The sequence below is a fragment of the Amblyomma mixtum genome, chromosome 4, assembly GCF_055824585.1.
Source record: "Amblyomma mixtum isolate Tamu chromosome 4, ASM5582458v1, whole genome shotgun sequence".
Taxonomy (NCBI): Eukaryota; Metazoa; Arthropoda; class Arachnida; order Ixodida; family Ixodidae; genus Amblyomma; species Amblyomma mixtum.
In genome coordinates this window covers 90,471,689-90,498,925 of record NC_143015.1, presented here as the reverse complement: position 1 = coordinate 90,498,925, position 27,237 = coordinate 90,471,689, and the positions used below count along the sequence as shown (strand labels likewise).

The following is a 27,237-nucleotide window of genomic DNA, read 5'->3' as shown; positions in this document are numbered from 1 at the left end:
GCGCAACCATATGTACTAGTGGCGGGTTGTTGATCAGCAAAGTTACCTAAATAAATGTTGCGGTTAGGTATTCGTTATGTGTCTTATAACATCTAGCAGGTTTTTCTGTGACGTTCTGTTAATTGAAGGGCACAATAATTGCTGTCGCGTGAAGAATTGTTAGGGCTATTCTTGATTCACTTTGTTGATATTGCTTCCTCTTAGTTGGGAAAAGAAAGAATGGTAAGGGATCTATGCAGCAAATACAAGTATGTATTAGACCGAATAATATTTTTATTAGAATTTGATTTGCTCAGGGGAAAGCCTATTTTTACCGAAAATAGAGCTTTTGTAAGCTGGGAAAGACCGAGGAATGAAAGAGGTATCACGGCCGCGTTTCGATGGGGGCGAAACGCGAGAGGCGCCCGTGTGCTGTGCGATGTCAATGCAGGTTAAAAATCCCCAGGTGGTCGAAATTATTCTGGAGACCTCCACTACGGCATCTCTTTCTTCCTTCTTTCACTCCTACCTTCATCCTTTCCCTTACGGCGCGGTTCAGGTGTCCACCGAGATATGTGAGAGACTGCTCCATTTCCTTTCGTCAAAAAGCCAATTTACCAATTTTTACCGCCGCACCTGCCGCGGTGGCTCGTTCGCCTGATGAGCCGGAGTACCCGGGTTCGAACCCGACCGCAACGGCTGCGTTTCAATGCAGGCGGAACGCAAAATGCGCCCGCGTGCTGTGCATACGTTAAAGATCCCCAGGTGGTCGAAATTATTCTGGAGGCCTCCACTACGGCACCTCTTTCTCCCTTTCTTCTTTCACTCCCACCATCCTCTCTTCCCTTACGGCGCGGTTCAGGTGTCCACTGAGATATATGAGACAGATACTGCGCCGTTTGCTTTCCTCAAAAACCAATTTACCGCCGCACCCTTGTCGCCCTTGTTTTTCTAAACAACAGCAATGACGTCAGTGCTCCTTTTAAGGATAGTTGGGTTCTCTGAGGCCACACCACACCGCCATCCACTTCCGGCCGGACACCAAAACGACCCTTTCGTGATTGTTGCCGCGAGTTTGAGTCGATTGGAGGGGTAAACGTTCCATTTTGTACCTCATTTTTCTCTGCAGTAAATCGTTCTTGCGCTTGCTAACAATCGTCAGCGAATGTAGTCAATCAATATTTTTTTTTCCTCTGAAAAGGAAGAGCGCGAGACCAAAAGCTCCAGCAGAGCCACAGTTTATAGCTCTGGAATAATTTCGAGACCATCTGGGGTTGTTGAGTGTACATTTCCGTTGCCCTAACTCATCACGCCTCTGTCGAAATGCGGACGGAAACAGCCTCTCGTCTTGTTTCTGCATGTCGCCGGATGTGTCTGTAAAAGCCCGTACACGAGATATTTTGGCTTGTTTTCTTTTGGTTGTGCTTGATTTGCGTCTGTCCCAAAGCTTTCGTTGCAAAGGCCGATTCACACGACGGACCGTTCGCCCGCGGCCCGCGCACTACGTGTGCATACGTCAGCACTTCGAGGGGCGCGCTGTCGGCCGCCATCCATCCATGCATCCAGCGCGCCTCTCAAAGTGCTGACGTATGCACACGTAGTGCGCGGGCCGCGGGCGAACGGTCCGTCGTGTGAATCGGCCTTTAGTATCAGCTGAAGTGTTTGAGTGGAGCACTTGTGAAATCACTTAATTAAGCTCTAAATCTTTATAAGGTAGATGTATAGGGCATGTAGTGCGAAGGAGAGAGAACCGCTGGTCCTTAAGGGTAACGGAGTGGATTCGATGAGAAGGCAAGCGTAGCAGGGGGCGGCAGAAAGTTAGGTGGGCGGATGAGATTAAGAAGTTTGCGGGGATACGGTGGCCGCAACTGGCGAAGGACAGGGTTAATTGGAGAGACATGGGAGAGGCCTTTGCCCTGCAGTGGGCGTAGTCAAGCTGATGATGATGAAGATAGAGGTGAACCCATTTCCTCAGCGTTGCGAGACCTTTTGGTCTTTAGGTGAGATGTATAAGGGCTCCCCCGTATGGTTAAGAAGCAAACCTATACTTTTGACAAAGACGGTACTCTCGCGCATGCTATTTCGATTAGATCATAACTGAGCAGTCCCCCTGTCGGCATTTTCCTCCGCAGTGCATACTCTCGCACCAGTTTGCGGTTGCCCACTGGTTACGGCGTTCGGCTGCTGTGCCAGCAGGGGTCGCGGGTGGACGTTTTCGATAAAGGCGAAACTCAAAAGACGCCCGTCTGCATGCGATATGTCGGTGCTCGTTGGATATCCTCCCAATCCGGAACCCTCCGCTATTCGGCTGCTACGGATAGCTGGCGCCACCGTCTGCGCGAGTCGTGGCGCGAGTTTTAGAAGGATGCACTTCATCCAGCGCGGGAATGCCGGGAAGACATGCTTTCGTGCTTGGCTTGGCTAGGGTTGGGCCGAAAACTTGTGGATTCTGCCTCGGACGCGGTAGCAGCGCCACGGTGTGCTCTCCTGCGGGCGCATATTAAATTATTTCTATAAACTGTTTCTCACTTCGATAAATTTAGCGCAAGTTAAAGGGGTTGTGAAAAGAAAATGAAGCTGCCCGATTTTAATTTTTACTGCTTCCATAAACATCAGACATGCTAATTCCGAAATATTTCGACTCAATATTGAGTCTGCATTTAATAAAGCCCGTTCGAAATCGCTGCCTTTTTGAGCTCATGAAACGACCATGCGCCGCCGTCGGCTGGCACACGCACTACTCGACTACGTCACTTTAAGATCTTCAGAAACGTAGAGATATCTTCAACTTTCGTTTGCCCTAAAATAATAGCTTTATGAGAAATTCAGAAAGTGAAAAAAGGTTTTCCAATTATTTGCACGCGTAACTGCACTCTGTTATACTGCAGCGCGTGGTCATACATCAATCACTGACCTGGGACCAGTTTCGGTTTCGGTTCTGCTTCTCCATCCTCCTCGGCTTCAGTAGTATCAGCGGCTCGACATAGCCTTGCTTACGTGAACCTATCTAGGTGGTGTTCCTTGACAGCGGTGGTTTGAGTCAGAGAATCGAGCTGAGCAAGGCCAGCCCATCTCGACGACTCTCTTTACATGATCTCGATACGAACGAGTCAGCTATCGCGGCGCGCATCGGCTCCGCGCTTCTGTTATTTGCTGCAGAAAAATATATTCCAGAAGCGTGAAGAGAGTTAGGCATAATTTGCAGATGGGGCTGCGAGTCAACCCACCCCTTGCGATAGAGATGAAGACTCGAGTCCACGACCGGGTTCGGAGGTTCACGGTCGGGGCTCCCGCAGGCAGAGGTGTCGCGGTCTCTCGGCATGACTGCTACTTGCCGGGCGCGCGACGTGCCGTTGCGAGCGGCGTAACAACGACTGACAGCAGCTCGCCGCCTGCGCCCAACCGATGTCAATGACAGGCCGCACGCGGCGCGTCGCACTGACAAGGGGCAGAATGCGAGCGCGCAGAGCGCCAGCGTCATAATGACGTGGGGACGCGTTTCTCGGCAACATTTTTTCTCGGGGCCGGCCTGTCAGCCTGGATGCCGGCCGCCGGCGTCAGAAAAACACGCTAGTATTATTTTTTCACACTCATAACAGCTAGAATAGATGAATGCCAAAAATGGATCATTTTTGAGGATCGTTGGCTGATGCCGAGTTGCTGGCAGTATTCAATTCGGCGATACAAGCAAATTTCATCCAATGACCGCTTTATTTATTGCCTGGTCGCCGCTCGCATAGCTGGCATTTGCTAGCTCCGCTGGCGTCGCGGAAATCGAGCATATCTTTATTTTATTATGGGACAGGTTCACAGTTAAAGGGGTGACGAGAGTAGTACCTTTTACAGCGCTGACCAGTTCCGAAGCTCCCTCAGCTGCGGTATCGATAGTATCGATGCAAAACCAGGTAGGCTTAGCGACGACCAGGGCCGCCAGCAAGCCTGGATCGCAGCTTCATCGCCCGGCGCGTCGCAGGCGGCGTCATTGCCGAAAGCTCGGCATGCTGCCACTGCTCGAATATAACAGGCAGCCTTTCTGATAGCATGGCGCTGTTTTGTCTTTTCCGGTGCGAATGTGAAATACAGCGAGGCTGCAGGCCGGCCGGCAAACCTGGATCCCGTCCGCTGGCGTCATAAAAATGAGCTAAATATTTTTCTTCATGTAAATAATAAACTTTGGAGCAAGAAGTGTGGAAAATAGATCATTTTTGAGGATCGTTGTACAATGCCGAGTTGCTGGCAGAAGCAGCAACTGTAATACGAGCAAATTTCTTGCCACAACCGCCGCTCAGCTGCCGCCGCCCGCAGCCGTTGCGGTCCGGCTTGCGCGCCTGGCGTCCGCTATGTAGCTCCGCTGCCGAGCGCACCGCTACAATGACCATATGTTTTGTTGTGAGACGATGCTATTGACAGTAAAGCGATGCCAAAAGCAGGCATTTTATTATAACCCAGGCTACTTCCGAAGCGCTGTCCACCGCGGTTTCGATGCGAAACAGGCCTAGCGACGACCAGGGCAGCCAGAGAGCAGTGCAGTTCGTCGCCCGGCGCGCCCGCGTCCAGCGCCGTTGCCGAAAGCGCGATCGTGGGCAGGCATGCTTTGTGGCCGCCCGAGTACAGCCGGCAGTCTTTCTGATAACATCGCTATTTTGTCTTCTCTGGTGCGAACTTCAGTAGCCAAGCAGCGCGCAGGCCCTGGTGTGCGGTGGCAAAGCGTTACACCGGATGTGGGCCGGGCATGAGTCAAGTGGCACAAAGATGCTTGCCGCTACGTGTCCCTGCTTGCTGTAGGCGGCAGTTCGCAAGCGGCGACTGGTGCGGCGCGCCGTCCAAGTTTTCGCACATGTGTCAGCTTGAGAACTAGCAGACTCCATTCTGAGCAGACGACGGTGCCACATTCGAGTCAATATGCGTGCTGTAACCTCGGTCAACTATGGCTAAACAGGCCTCGCTAAGCCGCCATGTTGTGTTGACGACAGAAGCCTCTGATTGGCTTCTTAAAATGACGTTTTCGGTGAGTTGAGGGGGACGCGCGCTGGGAAACCGAAATTTAGTTTTTTTCGCTATTCAATCAACCCAGACGATGAAACGAACCAAAGTATACTATAGAATGAAGGGTCAGAATTCCAAATACACACGTCGTTCAAAATTTTCGGAAAACGTTTCACGACCCCTTTAAAGTTCGATGTTACGCTGGTACGGATCCGCGGTGGCTCAGTGGTTATGGCGCTCGTCTGCTGGCTCGAAAGAGGTGGGTTCGATCCCGGCCGCGGCGGTCGTATTTCGGTGGAAAGGAAATGCTAGAGGCCCGTGTGCTGTGCGATATGTCAGTTGCACGTTAAAGAACCCCAGTTGGTCGAAGTTATCCGGAGCCCTCCACTACGGTGGCGTTGAGCCCCTTGGTTAGGGAGCGAAAGCTGTGGTGTATCGGGCAACTACGCAATGGACATTGAAACTCCTCTGGACGTTCTGTGGACGTCTTCAGGGCGTCCAGGGGACGTTCATTGTCCATTGGGTAGGCGTCTGTAACGTTGAATGCGTTCCGTACAACTGCCAGCAACAGAGGTCGTCGAAGCGACTGCGTCATCATTCCTGTCCATGTCGCCACCGTCTGTGGCGACGGCAGCCTTAATAAGCGTCTCTTCAACGCGCCGATTGATCCTCATGCCAAGTCACGCGACTTGCATTGCGTTATACCATATATGTGACGCCATCCATTCACTCATTGTTATTCTTACATTTCGCTAAATTTTTTTTTCACGGTCAAGCTGAAGGTCACGTCATGTGTTTGTTTAGCACTTGCACTTATCCGTTGCTGTAGCAACATACGTATCAACTGATTAATTAAGGTAATTAATCTGTATAATTAGCGTTACAATTGATTATGATAAACTTCCTCTTACCAATGATGCATTACACGTGGACATTCTTACTTCTACTAATTATGTTCATTACTATACTATGACGTCATTATGGTTAATCACACTAACTATATTACACGCCTCTATATCTTAGTCTACAGCGATCCAGCGGAGCTCGGCGCAGCGACCAGCTGCTTCTAGACGCTGATCCGGTTGATAGGGGCGCCGTTGCTAACCGCATGCTACTCTGGTCGAGGCTTCGGCAACACATATGATGCTCGGCTGCTGACCCGAAAAACGCGGGCTCGATCCCGGCCGCGGCGGTCGCATTTCGATGGAGGCGAAATGCTAGAGGCCCATGTACTGTGCGATGTCAGTGCATGTTAAAGAACCCCAGGTGGTCGAAATTTCCGGAGCCCTCCAATACGGCGTCTCTCATAGCCTTAGTCGCTTTGGGACGTTAAACCCCATAAACCAAACCAAACATATCGAAACTTTGCATCGGGCTAGCGTAGTAGAATTGTCGCTCTAAGAACCTGCACGCCCTGAAACTTCAGTGCGATAGTCGCCGGTATATCAACTTGCAAGTATATGGAAACCAGTCCTGTTTCCTTTTAGAGCGCAGCCCTTTGGCGCCCGTTTCTGCGTTTCGCGGCGTCGCCATCGCCACCGCTGTTGTCCGTTGTAACCACAGTGCACACCTTAGTCGCGCTTTAAGCTGCGAAACCAATGGAGCGAGAGCTTGGAAAGCTGAGGAAAGGTGCATAACTGGCCTCTTGGAAGAGTGGACACCTCAATCGTGCTTTAAGCTAGGCGGTAGTGACAAATGTGCGCATCTGTTGGCATTGACAACGTAGTGCCATTTTAAGGAAAGGAAGTGCGCATAACTGGCTCCCCTGGGTCAGTGGAACTACCCTCTCGGGGGAGTGGACACCTCAATCGTGCTTTAAGCTACGTGGCGGTAATGACAAATGTGCACATCCGTTGGAATTGACAACGTTGTGCTATTTTAAGGAAAGGAAGTGCGCATAACTGGCTCCCTGGGTCAGTGGATGCCTGAATCGCGCTTATAGGTACTTGGGGTGAAGAGAGAGATGTGGGCTGCATGCGTTAGCGCTGACAATGGTGAGCGAACTCTCGCCATCGACCATTAACTGCTACCTGCCAGAGTGGCAAATACTGGGCTCCACCTTCCTACCCGTGAGAATTTCAACAAGAACCGCCTCAATGTCACGAGAACTGATTTCGTGTGCGATTGCCGCTACCCAGGCAGCACAACAACATTGGCCGAACGTCGCGCAAGTGTTGGCAAAACTTGGCACGAACATCGGTCCTACACTGGCATTTGGGCCGAGCGCTACCACTTCACACATTGGCCTTACTTTCATGCCAGTTTTGGGCCAACGCTCGGCCGATCAAGCGGCCAACGCAGTCCCGATGTTCGTTCTGCAGCATGGACCAGCAAAGGTCTCATACTGGCATCCAACTTTCAAACATTGGTAGCCAACTTTCAAACATTGGTAGCCAGCTTTCGAATAATGGTTTCCAGCTTTCGAATATTGGCATCCAGCTTTCGAATAATGGTTTACAGCTTTCGAATAATGGTTTCCAGCTTTCGAATAATGGCATCCAGCTTTCGAACGCTGGCACATGCAATTAACCCACTCGCCAATGACCGGCACTGTGGATGGATGTACATACATACCATTCTACCTAGCAAATATTCATAAATGAGGTTGCGAAAGAATTCCAGAAAAAAGACCCGTTTATTGCTTTGAGTTACAAGAATCACGCTTCTAGCGCACACAGGATGGTTTGCGCTACCACCAGCCACCGTGGGGAGTAAAGAAAAGGGGCCCAAGAGCATGGTGGCAGAGGCTGTGGGAAAACAATTTATTTTCAAGTTTGGTGCGTGCCGATCAGGTTGGACAAAGCATCTCGGCAAGCTGCTGCGGCACGGCTAAGGCATCCATAAAGCGCTCAACGAAGCTGTCCTCCAGTGAACTGATCAGTCATATCCAAAGTAATCGTTGCACTCCACTTGCAAGGGGACTGCTGGACTGCATTCAAAGAAATTCCTCGTCCAGTTCTTGCACGATGGCCTCACGAAGCGCCAAGCCTGCAAAGAGATGCATGATGTCATGGTAAGTTGAATTATGGCCATCACAGAACAAAAACAAAAATGATTAAATAACACCGAATTCTGTGAAACACAGTCATCGTGAAGACACTAGCAACATATTTTACAGGATAATTTTTAATTTATTCTTAAGAACCAGCACCACATTAGTTGCACAAAGTGGAATTTAATTTACTAAACTTCCCTTATACCAAATGGTTTAATTTAGTTTAATGCGTCGTGTCGCACTCCCAGTAAATATATTCAATGCGAGATAAGCAAATTAATGTGATATTGAAAACAGATTAATGTATTATTTTGTTTTAATATAACTCGTATCTCTAAATTGCGAGGTAATTTTTTATTCCAGTAAACATGCACAGGTTGTAGCGTCTCTTCCACATGGACGTCAAAACAACATTTTTGATTAGTTTTATTTAATGGGGTTAAAAATGCGGCTTGCGATTTTTGACGAAATACGCTGAACGCAAGGAACTCAGGGCACCTTTGTTTTACCTTAGTTGCTTCGCATGCATGCTATAGTTGGATTCGAAACTGCAACTTGAAAACCACACAAAAATACTAGTCTTATAGTCCAGAGTAATGCCCTTTTTCATTGCGAGAGAACTTGGGCAAAAGCTTTAACCAGTAATCGCGGATTTTCTATTGAGTCTGCAAGAGTAGAAGGCAAAAAGAAACACTACGGAAGTATTACACATATCCTTACCAACTAGTCTGCAGTGGAAAATTAATTAAGCGGTTCTGATTTCCGTCGTGCATAAGCGGTAAAGGACATATTCCCGAATGCATCCTATCTCAAGTCATATGAGTTCAAACCCGCTGTTAGCCAAAGTAGTGAATCTTTAGTGAGTGCATCTCACCAAAGACGAAAAATTAAATTCTCGCCATTCGGCCACAATTCCACTGCGCACGACGTCAAGCAAGCCATTTCGCAATGAGAGTGGGTACACAGAAGTCTTCCTCGTGCTTTTTGGCTCGCTCTCTTCTCCTGCCTAAAAAATAAAGGCGCATGTAGTCAAAGCAACATTTACTACAAAAACCACTTTAACTTCCAGACGTATATCAAGGTAAAAGAGTTTTAGTACTTACAAAAGATCTTGCAGGCGGTACGAACAGCGTCGGAGCTCTCCTAATATATGAGTGTGGCTTTTCGCGTGCACAGACTATGAACGGTGCTAGGTCGAGTGTGCATGCATTTTCGTCGCGTTGGTTGTGCACGTGGTTGAGCTCCGCCGTGCAGTCAAGAATGTCTTATTGTGATGAGTCGCGCGGTTCCAAGACGAGCAGTGGAGACGATGGTGTGTGTGTGGGGGGGGGGGGGGGTGGGGGGGGTTGCTGGAGGGGAGAGAGTAATTTTCCTTTACACAGGTTTTGTGGTTCCGAGAAAAGTCCTCGAGCTGAAAGGTGGAGACAGGGAGGTGGAGGAACAGCGAAGCGCGTAGCTGCGTGCGAGGGAAAACAGGTTTGAGAAAGTGACAACCAAAAAGAAAAAATAGCGCTTCGCGGGGTGGGGGGTTAGCCCGCTCCCTGGAAAAGGGCACGGCCGGGAGAACAGGTGGGGAGATATTGGACTTGAAGACTTGAAAGAGAGAGGGAAAGAGGCCAAAACACGTGAAAAGGGTTTGGAATTTTTGGAGAATGAGTCACATGGCCACAGGCAGTACAGAAAGCAATATCTACAAGAGAGAAGTGGATGGGAAACACGGAAGCGTCAAAGTATTGCTACACAGCTGCAGCAAAAGCCTGAAAATTTTGAAGTGAAAAACTTGGAGCTTCAAGATGCATTTCGCCAAAACGACTTGAGACACTCGCGTATTTTGTGGGGCCGTATGATGTGGCTTCGGTTAGTTCAAGATAGCTTAAAATGTTACCACATAACAAAAATATAAAGCAAAAAAAATATCCAAGCAGAATGCGCGCTCTTTCATAGTTTCATGTACCGTACATGCGCCAAACAAGCTAGGTTAACATGCGTCTAACGCCAGTTGTCAGTCCATTTATTCAGTGGTCGTCGAAGAATCCTCAAATTGTTTGTTGGGGTGGAAGTTTCGCGCAAAAAAAAACAAAAACAAACAAAGGCATGTTGAATTGTGGTTCGCAACTACTTTCGATGGTTTTCATCAATAAAGGTGATGTTCGAAAGAAAAAAAAAACCTGCGAGTAAATATGCAAAGACGTGAGCAAGAGCCATATAGCCCCCAATGCAAATTACGCAACAGAAGAATAAAATGGTCAAAAACAACAATTTCCAACACAACGATTTGCAGAAAAGGAAGGAAATAGCAAATCAGAAAACACGGGAAAGGTGCGATCACAGGGCAAGACGTAGGGAAGCGTAGGAATCGCTTAGCACGTGTCCGCGTGCGTTTATGAAGCACCCGCCTAATATTTCACGAGCGCAACGCATAATTCGAAATTACGAGGCGACTGCTTCGTTTCTGGACGTTGCCAAAACTGAGCACAATTTCGGTTTAGCGAATGCACTTGCGCTAATCTATTACGTTTGTATCGCGATCTCCCTGAAGCAGACACCAGCTGCGTACTGCGGCAGTGAATTCCTAGAGCGAATAAAAAAAAGTGATTTTTTTATTCCAAAAATTTAATCAAATGAAACTTATTTGATTTTTGTTGAAGGCACCTGTTGACAATTTTTGTTGAAGGCGTGTCGGGTGTAATCAGAACGTTAATTCTGATCAACAGGACTTCGATCGCAATTCTTCTAAACGTATTATTGCTGCTCACTGCGCAACCAGAGTGCAGCTTTTCCAACGGAATCATGGGTAGCTTTGCTCACAAACTGCAAAAGTGTTCGGTTAAAATATAATTATAAATAAAACCAAATCTTTGAACTCGCATGTTTTAGCGCGTTCGAAAATTATGAACTGCCGATATGGTACTCGACAATAAAAATAATTTTGAACCCATTTTAATGGATGACACAATGTTTACCAACGTTTGCCAGTATACTTTGAACACTGGATAAGCGGTGGCAATCCTAGGCCAATATAGCCAGCTCCCGGAAATGGCATAGCCAATTCTGGCAAAGAGTGGAACAACAGTGGCTAACATGGCCCATGATAGCCAGGATTCGATGATGGCACAGCCAGCAATGGCAAACAGTGGGGCAATCCTGGCTAACCTGGCCCATGATAGCCAGGATCTAATTATGGCTCAGCCAATACTGGTAAAGCGTTGGACAACCAGGGCCATTGTTGGATGTGTTAAGGAGTGGCACAACCAATATCGGATGCTCACTGGCAACTCTGGGCCTAGTTAGGGCCACGCTTTGCCAGTGGATTTCCAATATTGGCCCGCTGCCGTGTGCTACCTGGGTACGTTCCTTTTGACGAATGTAGTAACTCGAGATTTTTCCCCGCGGTCGCTAGCAAACGCTGGATATCCGGTAACCGCGCCCCCCAAGCAGCGTAAAGTTAGGTTCAGGGCCCTCTTTCGCAAAGCCATCAAGGCGGCAGGAACAAACCCGCTGATAATTGTAGGGGACTTTAACGCGGCCCATCAAGAGTGGGGATACAATAGGCACGACCCGAAGGGAAGGCAGCTGTGGGAAGACTTTCACGAATTGGGCCTCACACTGCAGACGGACCCGGGCTGTCCGACCAGGGTGGGAAACAGCGTGAGCGTGGACACTACCCCAGATCTAACCTTCACCAGAAACGTTGCAGAGATTACCTGGAGAAACACCGACATCAACTTTGGGAGCGATCACTACGTCCTCGCAGTAACCCTTAAACGGGGAGCCAAAGTAAGAAACAGCAGAAAACCCAGTGTAACTCAATGGGATAAATTCAGACAACTCAGAGAAAGCTCCGACGTAGAGCAGAACATCCAGGATATCGACGCATGGGTGGAAGTCCTCATGCGCCAAGTTAAGGCCGCTACCACGAACCTACAGGAGGAAGACGCACCGACAACCGCCGACAGCAAACTCTTGCACATGTGGGAAGCTAAACGAGGCATGGAAAAGCGTCTCCGCACACAGAGATGGAACAGAAATTTGAGGCGAAGAATAGCCAGGCATAATAAGGAAATTGAGGAATACGCAATTAAACTTTCTGAGCAAAACTGGTGTAGTAGATGTGATGAAATGGAAGGCAATATGAGCCTTTCCAAGACGTGGGGTCTGCTGCGACATCTCCTTGACCCTGATAGCTCAAAAACACAATCGGGCACTAGATTGGCGACGGCCAGGCACGCGTTCGAGGGGACGGACGCGGAGCTCGTGGCAAAATTAGTGAACACCTACATCGGCGACACAGAATCCCTCCCCCTACCGCCGTACAAGGGCCCTCCTAACGAGACTCTCGATGCGCCCATAACAGAGGCGGAGGTTAGGGCCGAAATTTTGACTTTAAAGACGCGATCGGCCCCCGGCCCAGACGGGGTTACGAACAAGTTATTAAGGAATCTGGACGACATGTCCATAACGGCGCTCACGAAATACATGCAGGAGGTATGGAGTAGCGGCCGTCTCCCTCAGCAATGGAAAACTGCAAACGTGGTGCTAATCCCTAAGCCGGGTAAACCGCCCGGATTAGAAAATCTCAGACCAATTTCCCTAACCTCGTGCGTAGGAAAGCTTATGGAACGCGTCATCCAGGCTAGACTGACACGCTTCATGGAGCAGAACGACCTGTGGCCGCACGAGATGGTCGGGTTCCGGCCGGGCTTGTGTACGCAGGACGTGATGCTTCGCTTGCAACATGACATTATAAATTCGAGATCCAAAGACGCGAAGGTGATTTTAGGTTTAGATCTAACCAAAGCCTTCGACAATGTTAAGCATGCGGCCGTCCTTGCGGGGCTTCAGGACATAGGTGTCGGCGAAAAGACGTATAATTACATCAAGGATTTCCTGTCGCACAGGACGATAAAACTAAAATTTCAGGACTTAGAATTCCCCAAGATTTACCTGGGAAGTAAGGGAACGCCACAGGGATCGGTGCTCTCCCCCTTCCTTTTTAACGTGGCAATGAGGGGCCTTCCCGCCGCACTCAGGAACATAGACGGCATAAAATTTAGCTTGTACGCAGATGACATCAACATATGGTTGAACAGTGGTAGTGACGGTAGCATAGAAGAGCGGCTGCAGGCAGCGGCAGACACTGTAGTGTCCTACGCGGCCGAAAGGGGCCTTGTGTGTTCGCCGCAGAAATCAGAACTTTTTGTTTACAATCCGAAAACGCTCCGGTGCAAGCGCGACTGGAATTTTGAAATTAAGGTAGAGGGCAAAGCTGTACCGAAAGTTAATCACATCAGGATCCTCGGACTTTTTATCCAAGAGGACGGTTACAATGAAGGAACGATCAAGAAGCTCAGCAACTACGCTGCGCAAGTAACAGGGATCTTCAGGAGGGTCGCGCTGAAGGGCAGGGGCCTCAAAGAAAGCAGCCTCTTGAAACTGACGCAGGCCTATATTATTAGCCGAATATGCTATGCCACGCCATTCCTCGATATTAGGGTAAACGAGAGAGAGAAGATCGACGCAATTATTCGGCGTTGCGTCAAGAGGGCGCTGGGCCTACCTATCTCCACCTCTACAGACCGCCTGTTGGAAATGGGGGTGCATAATACTTGGATTGAACTCGCCGAGGCGGTGCGAATCGCCCAGCTCGAAAGACTGAGTACAACAAATACGGGCCGGACCATCTTAGAGTGGGTCGGCCGAAAAGTAGATAGGGGCATATGCGACAAGGTCGCCCTACCGCCACAATGTCGCGAGAATATCATCGTTCCCCCCCTCCCCCGCAACATGCACCCAGAACATCACCGGGAAAGACGGGAGAAGAGGGCGGAGGCGCTGGTTAAAAGGGCCGGCAATATCAGGGCAAATGAGGTTGCCTACGTGGACGCAGCGAGTGGCAGGTCGGGGGCGGCGGTCGCCTCAGTAGTCGACGGCCGAGGTGCACCAGTCGCTGCCGCCTCCATTAGGAGTAGAAACATAGATACGGCCGAGGAGGTCGCAATAGCGCTTGCTTGCGCCGGAACCAAGGCTAGTTTGATTCTTAGTGACAGCAAAACAGCAATCTGCAACATCGGAAAGGGCAGGGTCTCACCAGAAACGGCTCGAATTCTGTCCGCAGCCAAAATTGATCGCAAGATCACCTTAATTTGGGTCCCAGCACACACATCCGTCCCCGGTAACGAGGCGGCCCACATGTTAGCCCGAGATCTCTACTTCCGGGCAACTGTAGAGCCGCCCGACCCCCAGGGGATGGACGAACGTTTGCAAACGTACGCGGAAATCGCCGTGCACTACAGGTTAGGCAGGCGTCTAATGCCACCACCAGATCCAAACTTAACCAATACAGAGGCCATCGCCTGGCGACGATTACAGGCCGGAAATTTCGTTAACCCTGTCTGGTTATTTCAAACCACGTTAGACGATAAAAAAGGTGACAAATGTAAGACCTGCGGAGCGAGAGGGACCCTCGATCATATAATTTGGCAATGCCCTGGATCCCCGGGTGCTGAGGACAATATTAAGAGTAGAGAAGCCTGGGAGGCCCTTCTGCGAAGCGAGGTCCCCGCCGACCAGAAACGAGCTGTCCGCCTGGCGGCTGAAGCCGCGAAGAGACAATGTATCTTCGCCAGTCTTTAGTCGCGGAGGTCCCGTCCCCCGTCCCCTAGGCCTGCGTGCTAGGGACGGGGAGTAGGGGGCCTCCTACATCGGTGGAAATAAAAGTTGTTATCATCATCATGCCAGAGTGGCAGGGTGGATCAAGAACTTTAAGTGGAGTATTTCTTGCAGGAAGAAAATGTGTGATTGGTTTGGTTTATGGGCTTTAACGTCCCAAAGCGACTAAGGCTATGAGAGACGCCGTATTGGAGGGCTCCGGAAATTTCGACCACCTGGGGTTCTTTAACGTGCACTGACATCGCACAGCACACGGGCCTCTAGAATTAAAGAAAAGTAACAGTTGTCTGTAATTGTACGTACGTACATGTCTTGCTCGAATTCTTTGCCTCAATGTATCGAAAAGCTGAAACAGCTGATGAGCTGCTCTCAAATTTCGCATTAGGAAGTAACGTAATCGTCGGCAATTTTTTTTCTGGTTTTGCTTTTCTTTTTTGCCTCCTATTACGCGACAGATCTTTGAAACACGTCTGTGCTGCGCCACGTCTCGCAGCGCATGCGTGCGCCTGTCGTTAGGGGTTTCCTTTATACTTTCTGGAACTTGTCGTATAGCGAAATGATTGCCTGAAACGCTGCGTGCGTGCGTGCATGCGTGCGTGGGTGCGTGCGTCTGTTCAGTTAACTCTTTCCTGTCCACGCCTATTCCCATCGATAGCCCGCTATCGATGGTTTCAAGTTCGTATTTTCCCGCTTTTTGAAGCGTTCCTGGACAACTAGCGCCATCCAGTGTGAAATAAAGGAACTCTTCTTTCAGTTTCGCTTTTGTTTTGACTTTTTCCGTCAAGCGGTGATTTTTGAAGCCCCTCCGGAGTCAGCTGACCGGCGCTCCTTGTTTCCACCATGGTATAGTGCCATGGCGTCGACGTCGCGCGCTGCTGCTGCGTCGAAACCGCGCGTTTCCACAGAAATTGATGCTCCTGAGAGTTCGTTTTTGGACGAGAACAGCAGCAGTGAGGATTCAGAAGACGACTTCGGCTCTTCAGACTTCAGCACCGACAGCGAAACTGCGTCAGACCGACCCGGAACGTCAACAGCCATGCCTCGGTAAGTTTCGCTTTCTCCCCCGAAATGTTCCGCTTTTGCTGCGCGCTTATCGGAAAAGATCAGAGTGTTCTGAAGGTCATAACTCTTATCTGCAGGGTGTCAACGTCTTTCGGGCGGGATTACTTGCCGCCGGCAGCGCAGAGAGTCGTGTTTTCGGCTCGAAGACAGCCAGGGGTCGACCTCGGCGTTGCGCGCCGGAGTGTCGCACGGCGCTCGGCGGCGCGGTCGTCGACAGCTTCATGCTTTTTGACGCGCATCGCCAGGAGCATCCCGAAGCGCCAGAATTGTCGAGGACATCAAGATTTGATCAGTTCGCGTTCAGACTTGAATTGATCGAGCAACTCCTCGGATTTGATGAGCCACATCCTGAGGACCGCAATGTTCGCCCTCTGTTTCCGCCTCGTGATTCACCTCAGGGGCTGCAGCACAAGCCGCGGAAAATGCTAAGTACCGGAACTGCAAATTGTGCTACGAAGAAAAAAAGGTGGAACAAAAAACAAATGTTTTCTGTGAGACATGTGCGGCCAACCTCTGCTTCACGGCAACAAGGAACTGTTTCGCGGGGTGGCTCGATAGTCACTAGGACTACTGTTTCCTTTCCTAGCCCAGCTAATACTGTTCGCAGCAAACTAAAATTTGCTGCAATGTTGCATCGATCCCTGTTGTAAAAAATGTATATTTTGAAATTTTTTTATGTTTTATTTTTGTGACGAAACTGATGTTTTTGTGTTTTTTCTTTGTAACTACAATTTTCTTTCTGATAATTTTTTTTTTTCATCTCTTACTCAATAAACATGTTGACTGTGACTAATAACAATGTGAAGAGAATTTCCTCATCTACAATTCGGTACCATACACTCCTGTACCAAGCACGTTTTGTTAAAGAAAAAAAAATATTAATGATATGACCTAAAAACCACCATTTTCCCCGCGGACAGGAAAGAGTTAAGTAATCAACGACGCCTTTTGCGTCAGCTATACGGCTTGCATAGTCGATGGTTTGGCAGGCAGTTAATGCTCGACCTGTTTTCACACCGATTATTATGCGAGGCCACGCGCGAAGTGTGCGAGTAGTTTTGCATAAACGCGGCGTCAGTGCAGTAGGAAAGAACATTGAGAGCGGGGGGGGGGGGGGGGGGGGGGGGTTGAAGCGGACGTTAGTGGCGGCCCATCGTGTTGCCTTGAAACGATTCTCTGCTTCGAAGTTGCTTCATTTTATACAGGAGTTATTACACAGTTTTTAAAAATAGGCGTTTTGAGTTAGAAGAGCGCTTTTTTTTCGGCATCGCATTGTCAGCGGTGCAGTGCATCGGTATACGGCTAAGACGTGTTGACTAGCAGGTTGATTTACTAATATTGAATAGTTAACTTTTTAACTATCACTGCTAGGCTCCTTAGTTATTTACAGGTGTGTAGCCCACCTTAATTAAAAATTCAGGGGGGCACTTTGTTGACATAAAGCGCAGTAAGGCGAAAGCCTTAAGCGCGGTGTTGCTGCTTGTGTCACTGATGTGTGGTTAAGATTTTAAGCTTCGCCTCTAAGAGTGAAACGTGACAGCGTGTTGCAACGCTGCCAGGGAGTCCACAGAACGCCATCGCCCGTTCGGTTGTACGCCTTGCTCGTCGGTAAATTGGTTTTTGAGGAAAGGAAATGTATCTCTCTCGCATACCTCGGTGGACACCTGAACCTCGCCGTAACGGGAAGGGAGGAAGATGGGAGTAAATGAAGACACCGTGTTCACTAGACGTGCCTTTGTTCATTCAAACCATCGAGCTGGCATGGCGCGCAATAAAGACAAAAAAAAAAGAGCTGGGATGGCGCAGTGGTTAGCACGCTCGTCTCGCACTCCGGAGACCGGGGTTCGATTCCCGAACTCGACCAATTTCCTACTCGGTTTGATTTATTTATCTGGTCGGATTAGAACGGTTAATTTGTCTAATTGGGTGATTAAGCAATTAACTAAACTCATTCCCACTTACTTGGAGCATCACTATACGATCCCTTTAATTGGTTGCATGGTTACTAGCCAAAGTACAATTATCCCCGTTTGAAATTCGCGCACTGTGACGTCACGACCGTTTGGACCAATTGAAAAGCATGACATTTCTGTCGACAACTCCTGCTTACAACGATGAGGCATTAAAGGTTGGTTTGGTTGGTTGGTTTTATGGGGTTTAACGTCCCAAAGCGACTAAGGCTATGAGAGACGCCGTAGTGGAGGGCTCCGGAAATTTCGACCACCTGGGGTTCTTTAACGTGCACTGACATCGCACAGTACACGGGCCTCGAATTTCTCCTTCAAAGAAATTCAACCGCCGCGGCCGGGATCGAACCCGCGTCTTTCGGGACAGCAGCCGAGCACCATAGCCACTGAGCCACCGTGGCGGCAAGAGGCATTAAAGGCTTCCGCCTTAATATCCGTATCAGTTTTGAAGCGAAGAGCTTTACTACGAGGGTCGGAGCCGAGCTTCGCATATGCCGCAAAAGCCATATTCTGCGCATGCGCGAAACCGAGTGACGTCACACGCAGCGCAGGTGGCCGCCGACTCCATAGCCTGACGTTTACAGAAGACAAAATGAAAAAATAAAATATGAAAAATTAAAAAATACATAATAAGGAAGAATAAAACAAAAAAATAAAAATAATCACTGAAAGAAAAATAAAGAAATGAAAGAAAAATATCACAAATAAAAAAAATAAAAGACAAACAGTGGGCCAGGAAAAACACATCCTGGTGGACGAACCCCCCCCCCCCCCCTAAGGGAAGGAAAATCAAAAGAAAATTGGTTTTAAGGAAAGGAAAGGATGCCTGCCTCTCTCATATCTGTGGATACCAGAACTGTGCCAGTGGATACTCTCTCATATCTTAGTGTACACCCGAAAGGAATGGACACCACAGTACATGTCTCTAAAGCAACCTTCTAAGACAGCACTGTATTCACTACAGGCAGAGGGAGAGAGAATAAACTTTATTTATAGATTCTTCCTTGGTGGATACCTGGATACCCATACCCAAACTGCGCCATAAGGGCCTTAAAAGGAAAATGAAATGAAATGAAAATTGCTTTTAAGGAAAACAAATGCCTTTCTCTCATATCTTGGTGTACACCAGAAAGAAATACATACCACAGTACATGTCTCTAAAGCAACTTTCTATAAGACAGCACTGTATTCACTACAGGCGCCTCTCCCTACAGGCAGAGAGAGAGAGAGAATAACCTTTATTTATAGTCTTCCAAGAGGAAGGCTCCCTTCTGGGGCAGGTGGGCTACTGTGCTTGGTGGCCTTGATCTCTTGGATCTCGGGGACCTGGTCAAAAGTTGCTCACAGAGAGAGCTGACCAGGCCGCTGAGATCCGTATAGGCAGTGTGTGGAGGGTCGAACGCCTCCACTGTTATCGTGGTGCTCCCAGTGCATTGTGCGCGAACTGCGCCAGCCATGACGTCAAACCAAGGGTAACTTAACCACAGCTAAGCCTCTGCCAAATTTTTTTTTAAATTTCGGAAATGCGGTTACCCTCAGCACTGTGGCCCAACAGATTTTGGCTATTTCGACGAGTTACATGCATTGGAGAGATTTCTTTGCCTGCGGGCTTCTCAAAAGCGCATGTATTTTGGCACGATATAGGCAAAATTTGTTGGGCCACAGCATTGCGGGTAACCGCGTTTTAGATATTATAAAAACTGAACTGATATGGATGTTACTTAGAGTTGGCTACACGCCTCTGAATAATTAAGGAGTCTAACGGTAATAGTTAAAAAGTTGATTTTTCAATATTAGTTGACCAACCTGCTTGTTAGCACGTCCTGGGTGTATACAAATGTACTACACCGCTGACAGTGCTATGCCGATAAAAGCGCGCTTCTAACTCAAAAAGCCTTTTTTAAAAATTGTGTAAAGCCAAATTAGGTGAAAAAAAAATTCAGGGGGCACTTTGGCTCTCTAAAGTGCTGCTAGGCAAAAGCGTTTCCTGGCGCACTGTTTCTTTTCATATTTTATTTTTTATTTTTGTTTCTTTTCTTATTTTTATTTTCGTATCTTTCTTATTTTTATTTTTTCTTTAATTTATGAAACCCACGCATTCACTACATGCGCCTTTATTCATGCTCAAACCATGAGCCTTTGTGATGGAGTTATAGCATCTCCACTTCAAAGGCCCAAGGCCCTGGTTCGATTCCCAGCCTCGACACAGCCTTTTTTAAGTAGTGACGCCGAAACGTGGACAAATCTGCCGACACGGCTGCTAACAACAGTGTGAGGCATTAAAGGCTTTCGTCTTAATACCCTATATACGACGCCCCCATTGACACCTGGTCTCCATCGTCGCCATGCTGACGCACAGCCTGGGAAGGAGGTATTTGTGCTCATCCATCGCCGCCTCTGCATGACTAATGAATTCAGAGCGGCAGCCGCAAAAACGCCCTCAGACGTTTGTCTGTGTAGTAACGGAAATTCCAGCGACAGCTGTAGGATGGTGCAAATGTTCATGTTCATGCCAATGGGAGTACTTCTTATAGTATGACTCGGGTTAGGAATGTGAGATGTGTGCTGTGTTCGTGCGGTTACGCTCCCATTAGCAGCGGCCGCAGTGGCTCAGTGGTTATGGCGCTCGGCTGCTGGCCCGAAAGACACCGGTTCGATCCCAGCCGCGGCGGTCGCACTTCGATGGAGGCGAAATTCTGGAGGCCCGTGTACTGTGCGATGTCAGTTCACGTTAAAGAACCCCAGGTAGTCGAAATTTCCGCAGTGCAACACTACGGCGTCCCTCATAGCCTGAGTCGCTTTGGGGCGTTAAACCCCCATAGCCAAACCAAACTAAGCCAAGCTCCCATTAGCACCGCGTGCGAGTAGCGCTGAACATTAGAAACATCTTGTAAAATTTTTGTGTAAGTTGCAGTAATGTACTAATGTTAAAAATTAACAAACAGCGTTATATGTTGTGTCGTGATTTTAGTTTAACGTTCAATGTAAACGTTAGGATAATGTTACAGGTTACATGTTATTTTATTATAGAAATCATACTTAAAAAACATTAAATATTCCAGTGTTTGCTATAATGCTTAAATCATCACTATGATATAGCATTACTTATATCCCTTATGGTTTATGACGGTTAAACATCCCAAGGTATGAGGGACACCGTAATGGAAGGCTCTGGATAATTTCAACCACCTGGGGTTCTTTAGACATCGCACAGTACATGGGTCTCTAGAATTTTGAGTCCATCGAAATTCGATCGCCGCAGCCGGGATCGAACCCACATATTTAGGGTCACTACTGAGCCACCACAGCAGGCATTCTGTCTCGAAATTTTTGTACCATTCGTATAGTAATGGCGTTTATCAACTGGCAGAGCTTGAAGCTTGAAGCCGCGGTATTCGCTAGAACATGAGTGCATGTGTTGCATGTATTAAGGTGTTTTCCCAATGGGGATCGGAACTTCTTTGTACGTCCTGCAGACGTCCTGAATGTCCGCAGAGCGTCCATGGGAGTTTTTATGTCCATAGGGTTGCAGTGGTCTAGCGTCTCCCTCGTTGCTCCTTTCAAATCTGTTGAATGAAACTGTACTGTCGCAGTTGGCGGATATCTGATCTTGCAGTGTACCTTTACTGTTTTGGGGAATGTTGGATTTGTGGTTCTTAAAAGGGCTGTAGACACCTAATTTTATTGCACGTTTTCTTCTGTGAAACGATGTGTTACACATTGGAGTACAAGGATTACCGGGTGGTATTTGCCTACAAGCGCTAAATAATTTACAATTGAATTTCTTCTCTCATGCAGTTTCGGTTTCTGTTTCATCGACTGAACGACTGTGACATCAAGCTGATGTTCTCATTGCGTGATCCACTAGAAAAACTAATATAATCGCTGATGTGTAGTTTTAATTCACTATGACATTTAATCCAGCCTATTCCAGCACCTGGAATGACAAAAAATGACCTGTCGGCATTTATATAGCCGATTTTTTATGCCTCACGTGACTTAAGCAGCAACTAAGCATCACAGCCATTGTTCGACTGATGAAAACGAAACCGAAACAGCTTCAAGAAGAAATTCAGTTATAAATTATTTAGTGGTCGTACATGCATACCACAGGCTACTCCATGTATACGAATGTCTAATGCATCGTTTGAAAGAAGGAAACACGCTATAGTAAGATACAGTTTAAAAAAAACAGCAGTTGCTAACACTGGGCCGCGATCTGCAGCGTCCTGTATTACTCCGCTGGACAATCACAACAGTAAACAAAGGCAGGTTTTTAATGTTTGACTATATCAAACAATCCACGTATCAAAATTCTAGAGCTCATAATTTTTTTCCTTGTGATAAGCTTCTTGTTTACGTAACAAGAAATGTTTAATAAGCACTGGACTACTTTTTCGTCGTGGAGGAATTCTGTGCGCGGAGGCTGAATGTGGGCGGAGCTTCACTGCAGACTTGAGTTGTATCTGACTATAGCAAAAATTTAGTGTCTATAGTCCTTCAAATGTTTAATTAACTTGAGAAAAAAGTTATTCTGAGGCTTGTTTGTAACGTGTAAGAAGTGTTACTTTAAGAACATTGTAATAACATCTGACCGGCACAAAACTAGCATTGTTATAATGAACGTTTAGAGGCTTCCCGGGGCGTGTAATGGGCTCTAGTGATTGCCAAAAAAACTGCGCAAAGACAACGGAGAAGAGGCACAAAGACGCACACACAGAGCGGGTAATCTTTTTCAAGGATAAAAAAAAAAGAAAACGATATTGCATGCACTAGCCATCCATTACCTTTTACAGAAAAGCAACCAGCTCGGCTTCTTTGCGCTACATGAATCGTGAGTTGTTGTGGCTGTTGTGAGGATTTAAATTGTGTGCTTGTTTCCTAATAAAGTCGATTGCGAGTTCGCACCTCTTTCGTGCTCTCTGCCTCGTTCCTGTCCTATTTTGCGCCAACTGACCTGTGGCAGCATATTGTCTGGTTAAAGGGGCACTGCGATGTTTTCCACAGTACCGATTGATGTCATTGATGAGATTTATCATGAGTTCCTGAGGCCAGTGCAAAAAGAATGACTGAAATCGGAGCATGCAAACGAAAGTTATTGCACTTTGAAAATTCGAAATGAAAAGATCAGACGAAAACGCGTTTCACTCGCCCATTTCACTCACCTGGTACTTACATTGGACACCACCAATCAGAACCGCACCTAGCGCACACGCAGAGGAAGCCTACCGCGCATTTTGACAACATCCCTCCCCCCCTCCCCGTGTACGCGGCGCCGCCGTAGACAGGGCAGGAGCAAGGGAAGCTCCCCGATGTTTCTTTGATGGTAGGATTGCAAGGCTGTCGGCTGCTCCCCCCCCTCTACACCAAACTCGCCTCCCGTCTCCTGTCCAGCCTTTCTCTTCATATTTTTGGGCAAGGTGTGTCGACTGGCTTTTTTTTTCCGCCGCCTCCTTGGTGTGGTTTGAACAGCGCTCGCCCCTACGAAGGTTTGAAGCAGAACGGAAAGTGTCGCCCTTAGCATTATTCATATTAGTTTTCGTTCGCTTTCACTAGTTGTGGCATGCAAAAAAGCTTCGAGTACTCAGAGACATAATATTTTGGATCCATATCGTTAGTATAAAGGAACAACATGCAAACTGGACGCACAACCAATCAGAAAGACAGCACCCAAACTGGATGCCACCTCATTTCTGCTGCCGAAAATGGCCGCTGCGTTGCGACACCATCGGCTCGAAACGAGCATTTCTGGAGAAGATTAAAATATTAAATATTACGATTTCGGCGATCTCTTTGGGCATTAAGGAGCCACAATGCCCCTTAGTCTGCATACAAAGAATAAAGGCCTCATGCTTTACTTACATCGCAGGGCCCCTTTAACGATCTGTAGTGGATGCCTTTCGCTGAGAGTGTTTTACTATCAGGATTTTTTTTTAACGATGTTTATTGCCTCAGGGCATAAAAGGGTATGTAATGATGGATGACAAGGATCTGGATGTTTAGGATGTGTCCAAAATAAAATTTTTCCTAAGGTTGCGCGAATATTCAAAATTTTCGAATATCAAATCGCATATATCCTTCTAGCCGCCGCAGTGGCTCGGTGCTTACATGGTGCTTGGCTGCTGACCCCGAAGACGCGGGTTCAATCCGGACCGCGGCGGTCGCATTTCGATGAAGGCAGAATGATATAGATCCGCCGCAGTAGCTCAGTGGTTAAGGTGCTCATCTATCTGTATCTCTCACACATATCTCGATGGACACCTGAACTGTGCAGTAAGGGAAGGGAGGAAGGTGGGAGTGAAATAAGAAAGAGAGAAGGAGGTGCCGTAGTGGAGGTCTCCGGAATAATTTCGACCACCTGGGGACTCCTGTCCTCGTTTTTTGCGCGCTGTTTCCCTCCTAAGCTCTATTTACATTTAAAACGTTTGTGCACAATCTGTTTAAATTTTGCTAATCATACTCATGAGCAGGGGTCAGACAGTCGACTTCTGCTGGGACATGATTAGTTTAGGTTGCTCAAATGAAATGCTTTACAACTGGCTACGAAGACATCTCAGCCTGACTATGCTCTATATCAAAAGATTCCTAGAGATGAAGCATTTAAGTTGTCAGAGATCTGATCCAAGTGTAAGCATTTCAAGGCGGGGAGGGGGGGGGGGGGGGGGGTGCTGCACTGAAAAAATGTTTGTTTGTTCTGGTGTCCCTGTTAATGTGTTGCTCACTTGTCAGCTTAGCACGGCTGCCGTAGACATGTGCTTCATTGTCTTCCATGTTTGGCGTGCAGGCAGGACCTACTCAAGTGGAATGGCTGGGGCTACAAGGACTCCAAGTTCGTGGTTGATGGCTCCACGCACCACATCTCATTTACAGGCGACAGGTACGTTGAGGGGGTCCTTTTTTGCTTGGATTGAGCAACCACGTTTCATTCTCGGAAGGATATGGCTTTTGTATTTATTGAGAGATATTGAACATAAGGTAGAAGGTATTGTTAGCGTTGTTTAGGGCAGTAACGAAAGCTACTAGTGCTGCGTTGTTCGTAATGCACCAGTGACAGTGACTTTCATTGTTACTGGTGCTAACTGAAATGAGCTCAGACACAGAGTATATATTTATCTTTTCAGTTTCAGTTCCAGTTTTATTCCTTAAAGGCCCCCTTTTCAGGGGGTGTTACATAAGGGGTGGGAATACACTTGAAATGTGAAAGAACAGCAATGATTAACATTGAAGATGATCTGTTACACGCGCTTGAAAAACAGATGGCGAAGCGATGACGACGACGTCATAGGGAAGGCCGTTCCAGTCTGAAGCTGTTCGAGAAAAGAGCGATATTTACATGTATTGCTTGACTCATTGATTTCGAGGTAAAGTATTGCGCAAAAATGGCGCTTAAAACTTGCCTTTTTTCACGCAGTATGAGCAAGTATAGTAATACCTCATTAATTAGAATATTTAAGGACCAAGAATAATGGCCAAATCATACGAAAGTCAGAATTAACGAATGACGCCAAAAAAAAAGCTGCTGGAAACCATTCGCGTCATAGTAAATTGATTCGGCGAAAAGCTGTGCTGTGGTTGTCTGCTTTTGAGATGAAAACTGCACGCAGCAGCGACGATTTTGCGCAGTTCCGTCAGGAGCATTACTGCGTACACACTTTCTGGAGTGTCGGTGTCTAATAAAAAGATCAGCGACATGCCAGTTAGTGTCCAAAACTGCTCAAAACTGTACTCAGCTGGGCTGGCATCATCGCGGTCTGGGGCAAAAAAAAATTACAAAATCAAAACCGAAACTATACGCCTGCACAATTTTTTGGCGTCGTATTCATGAACGTTGTCGCACTTACCGTTGCGCGCATGTCAGAAGTGTGCGAGTAACACTGCAGCGTACAATTCAGGCTTGAGGAGGGGATGTTTAGGCGATCACTTGCTCTGCCTGTCGTACCGCGACGCGGCCCCTGGTTGAGGCCCCGTCTGTGTCCGAATTAACGAGCCTCCGGCGCTGCATACATGCGTAGGCGTTGTCCAAAATATTCGGATTTCCGAATTAACCATGTACAACATTCATGCGTGGGTGCATGTGTGTGTGTGTGTGCGCGCGTGTGTGCGTTCTGGAATTCAACACTGGAAACAAAAAATGGGTACCTATAATGATGGTCAGCTATGAACCGAGTGTAAAACAGCATTTTGGGTTATTTCATCTTGTGCACACTGAGGTGTGGAGGTTGTTTATTGTGTAAAGACTTGTAAGTATGCCTCAAATACTCACCCCTGATATATATTTGGCGATTTTCTTTCATGACAAAAGAAACTGTGAAATGAGGAATTGCACTTACACCACATCGGGCTTACCAACGAGGCTGCTCGTTTTCCTTCCCCTTGACTTTCCCCCTGCAGGTACAAGATTGGGAACAAGACACTTCCACACTTCAAGGCCTGGGTGGAGTCTGCACTGGGCGTGGACCTCAACGTCCTCATACCTTCCCAGGTGGGGAGAGGATGCTTAGGAAGTTGGATGGGGGTACAAACTTGAGAGAACTTGGAGGTCAAGTCTTGTCTCCTGCCTGCCTCATCTGCTCTTGTTTATTTCTCTCTAAAGTTGGGGCGGATGTTGGGAGAATTTCTTGGGTGCCTGTGGGTTTTTTTTTCTCCATGCCTTCTAGTTTAGTTTAGTTACTGCGGTTTACCGTCCTAAAGCAACTCAGGCTAGGAGGGACGCCGTAGTGAAGGGCTCCAGAAATTTCGACCACCTGGGGTTCTTTTAACGCGCACTGACATCGCACAGTACACGGACCTCTAGAATTTCGCCTTCATTGAAAGACGAAATTCTAGAGGCCTGTTTACTGTGCGACATGTTAAAGAACCACAGGTGGTCGAAATTATCCGGAGCCCTTCACTATGGCGTCCCTCCTAGCCTGAGTTGCTTTAGGACGGTAAACCCCAGTAAACTGAACTAAACTAGAAGGCATGCTGCTAACCACTTTTCCTGCTGCCTGTTGAATGTTGAGTACCTGTGTTCACTTGTTTGTAGAACATCATTTGTGTCGCATCGACTTGATTCCTGAAAGTGAAACTAAAGGAAGATAATTTGTGCAATGCTTCAAAGGAGCGTGCCAGAAAACCCAATGCAGAAAATTGGTAGTGGTAACTTCACCTTTTTTCGCTGTTTTTTTTTTAGCTGGGAGGCTGAAAATTCCCGCCTATTTTTAAAAAATTTGCTGTGAACCCTCAATGCAGAAACTCAGGTATGATCTCTTAATCGGTTCTCTGCAATGACCATGAGTACCATGGCAGGTTTTCATGATCCAGTGGTACTAAACTGTGGCATCTTGTTGAAAACCTGGCTCACTGCACCTCTGTGCTATTGCACGTGGCTTTCACTGTTGCCAAGTGTCCATTGGCAAGCACTTTGGTTGCCACTTTCTGATCTTTGATTGTGTTCTAGATGAAGTGAACATAACATTTTTCTGTAATAATGCTTATGTATCTTGCATGGTAGACTGTTTCTGTTGAACAATTTCCTTGCTTTATTTTCTAACTTTCTTTGTTTTCACACTGCTTTGTAAGCATATGCTGTTGCACATT

At 47.6% G+C, this 27,237-nt stretch overlaps 1 protein-coding gene across 2 annotated transcripts in view; it reads left to right on the top strand.

Moving 5' to 3' along the window:
* The window catches only part of Agps (alkyldihydroxyacetonephosphate synthase), a 62,201-nt gene that overhangs the window by 6,530 nt on the left and 28,434 nt on the right, over positions 1 to 27,237 (top strand). For both annotated transcript variants that reach the window (XM_089587050.1, XM_089587051.1), the window contains exons 2-3: positions 24,443 to 24,535; positions 26,050 to 26,140. In XM_089587050.1, the coding sequence (XP_089443176.1) occupies positions 24,443 to 24,535; positions 26,050 to 26,140 (184 nt within the window). The remainder of the gene's footprint in view (positions 1 to 24,442; positions 24,536 to 26,049; positions 26,141 to 27,237) is intronic.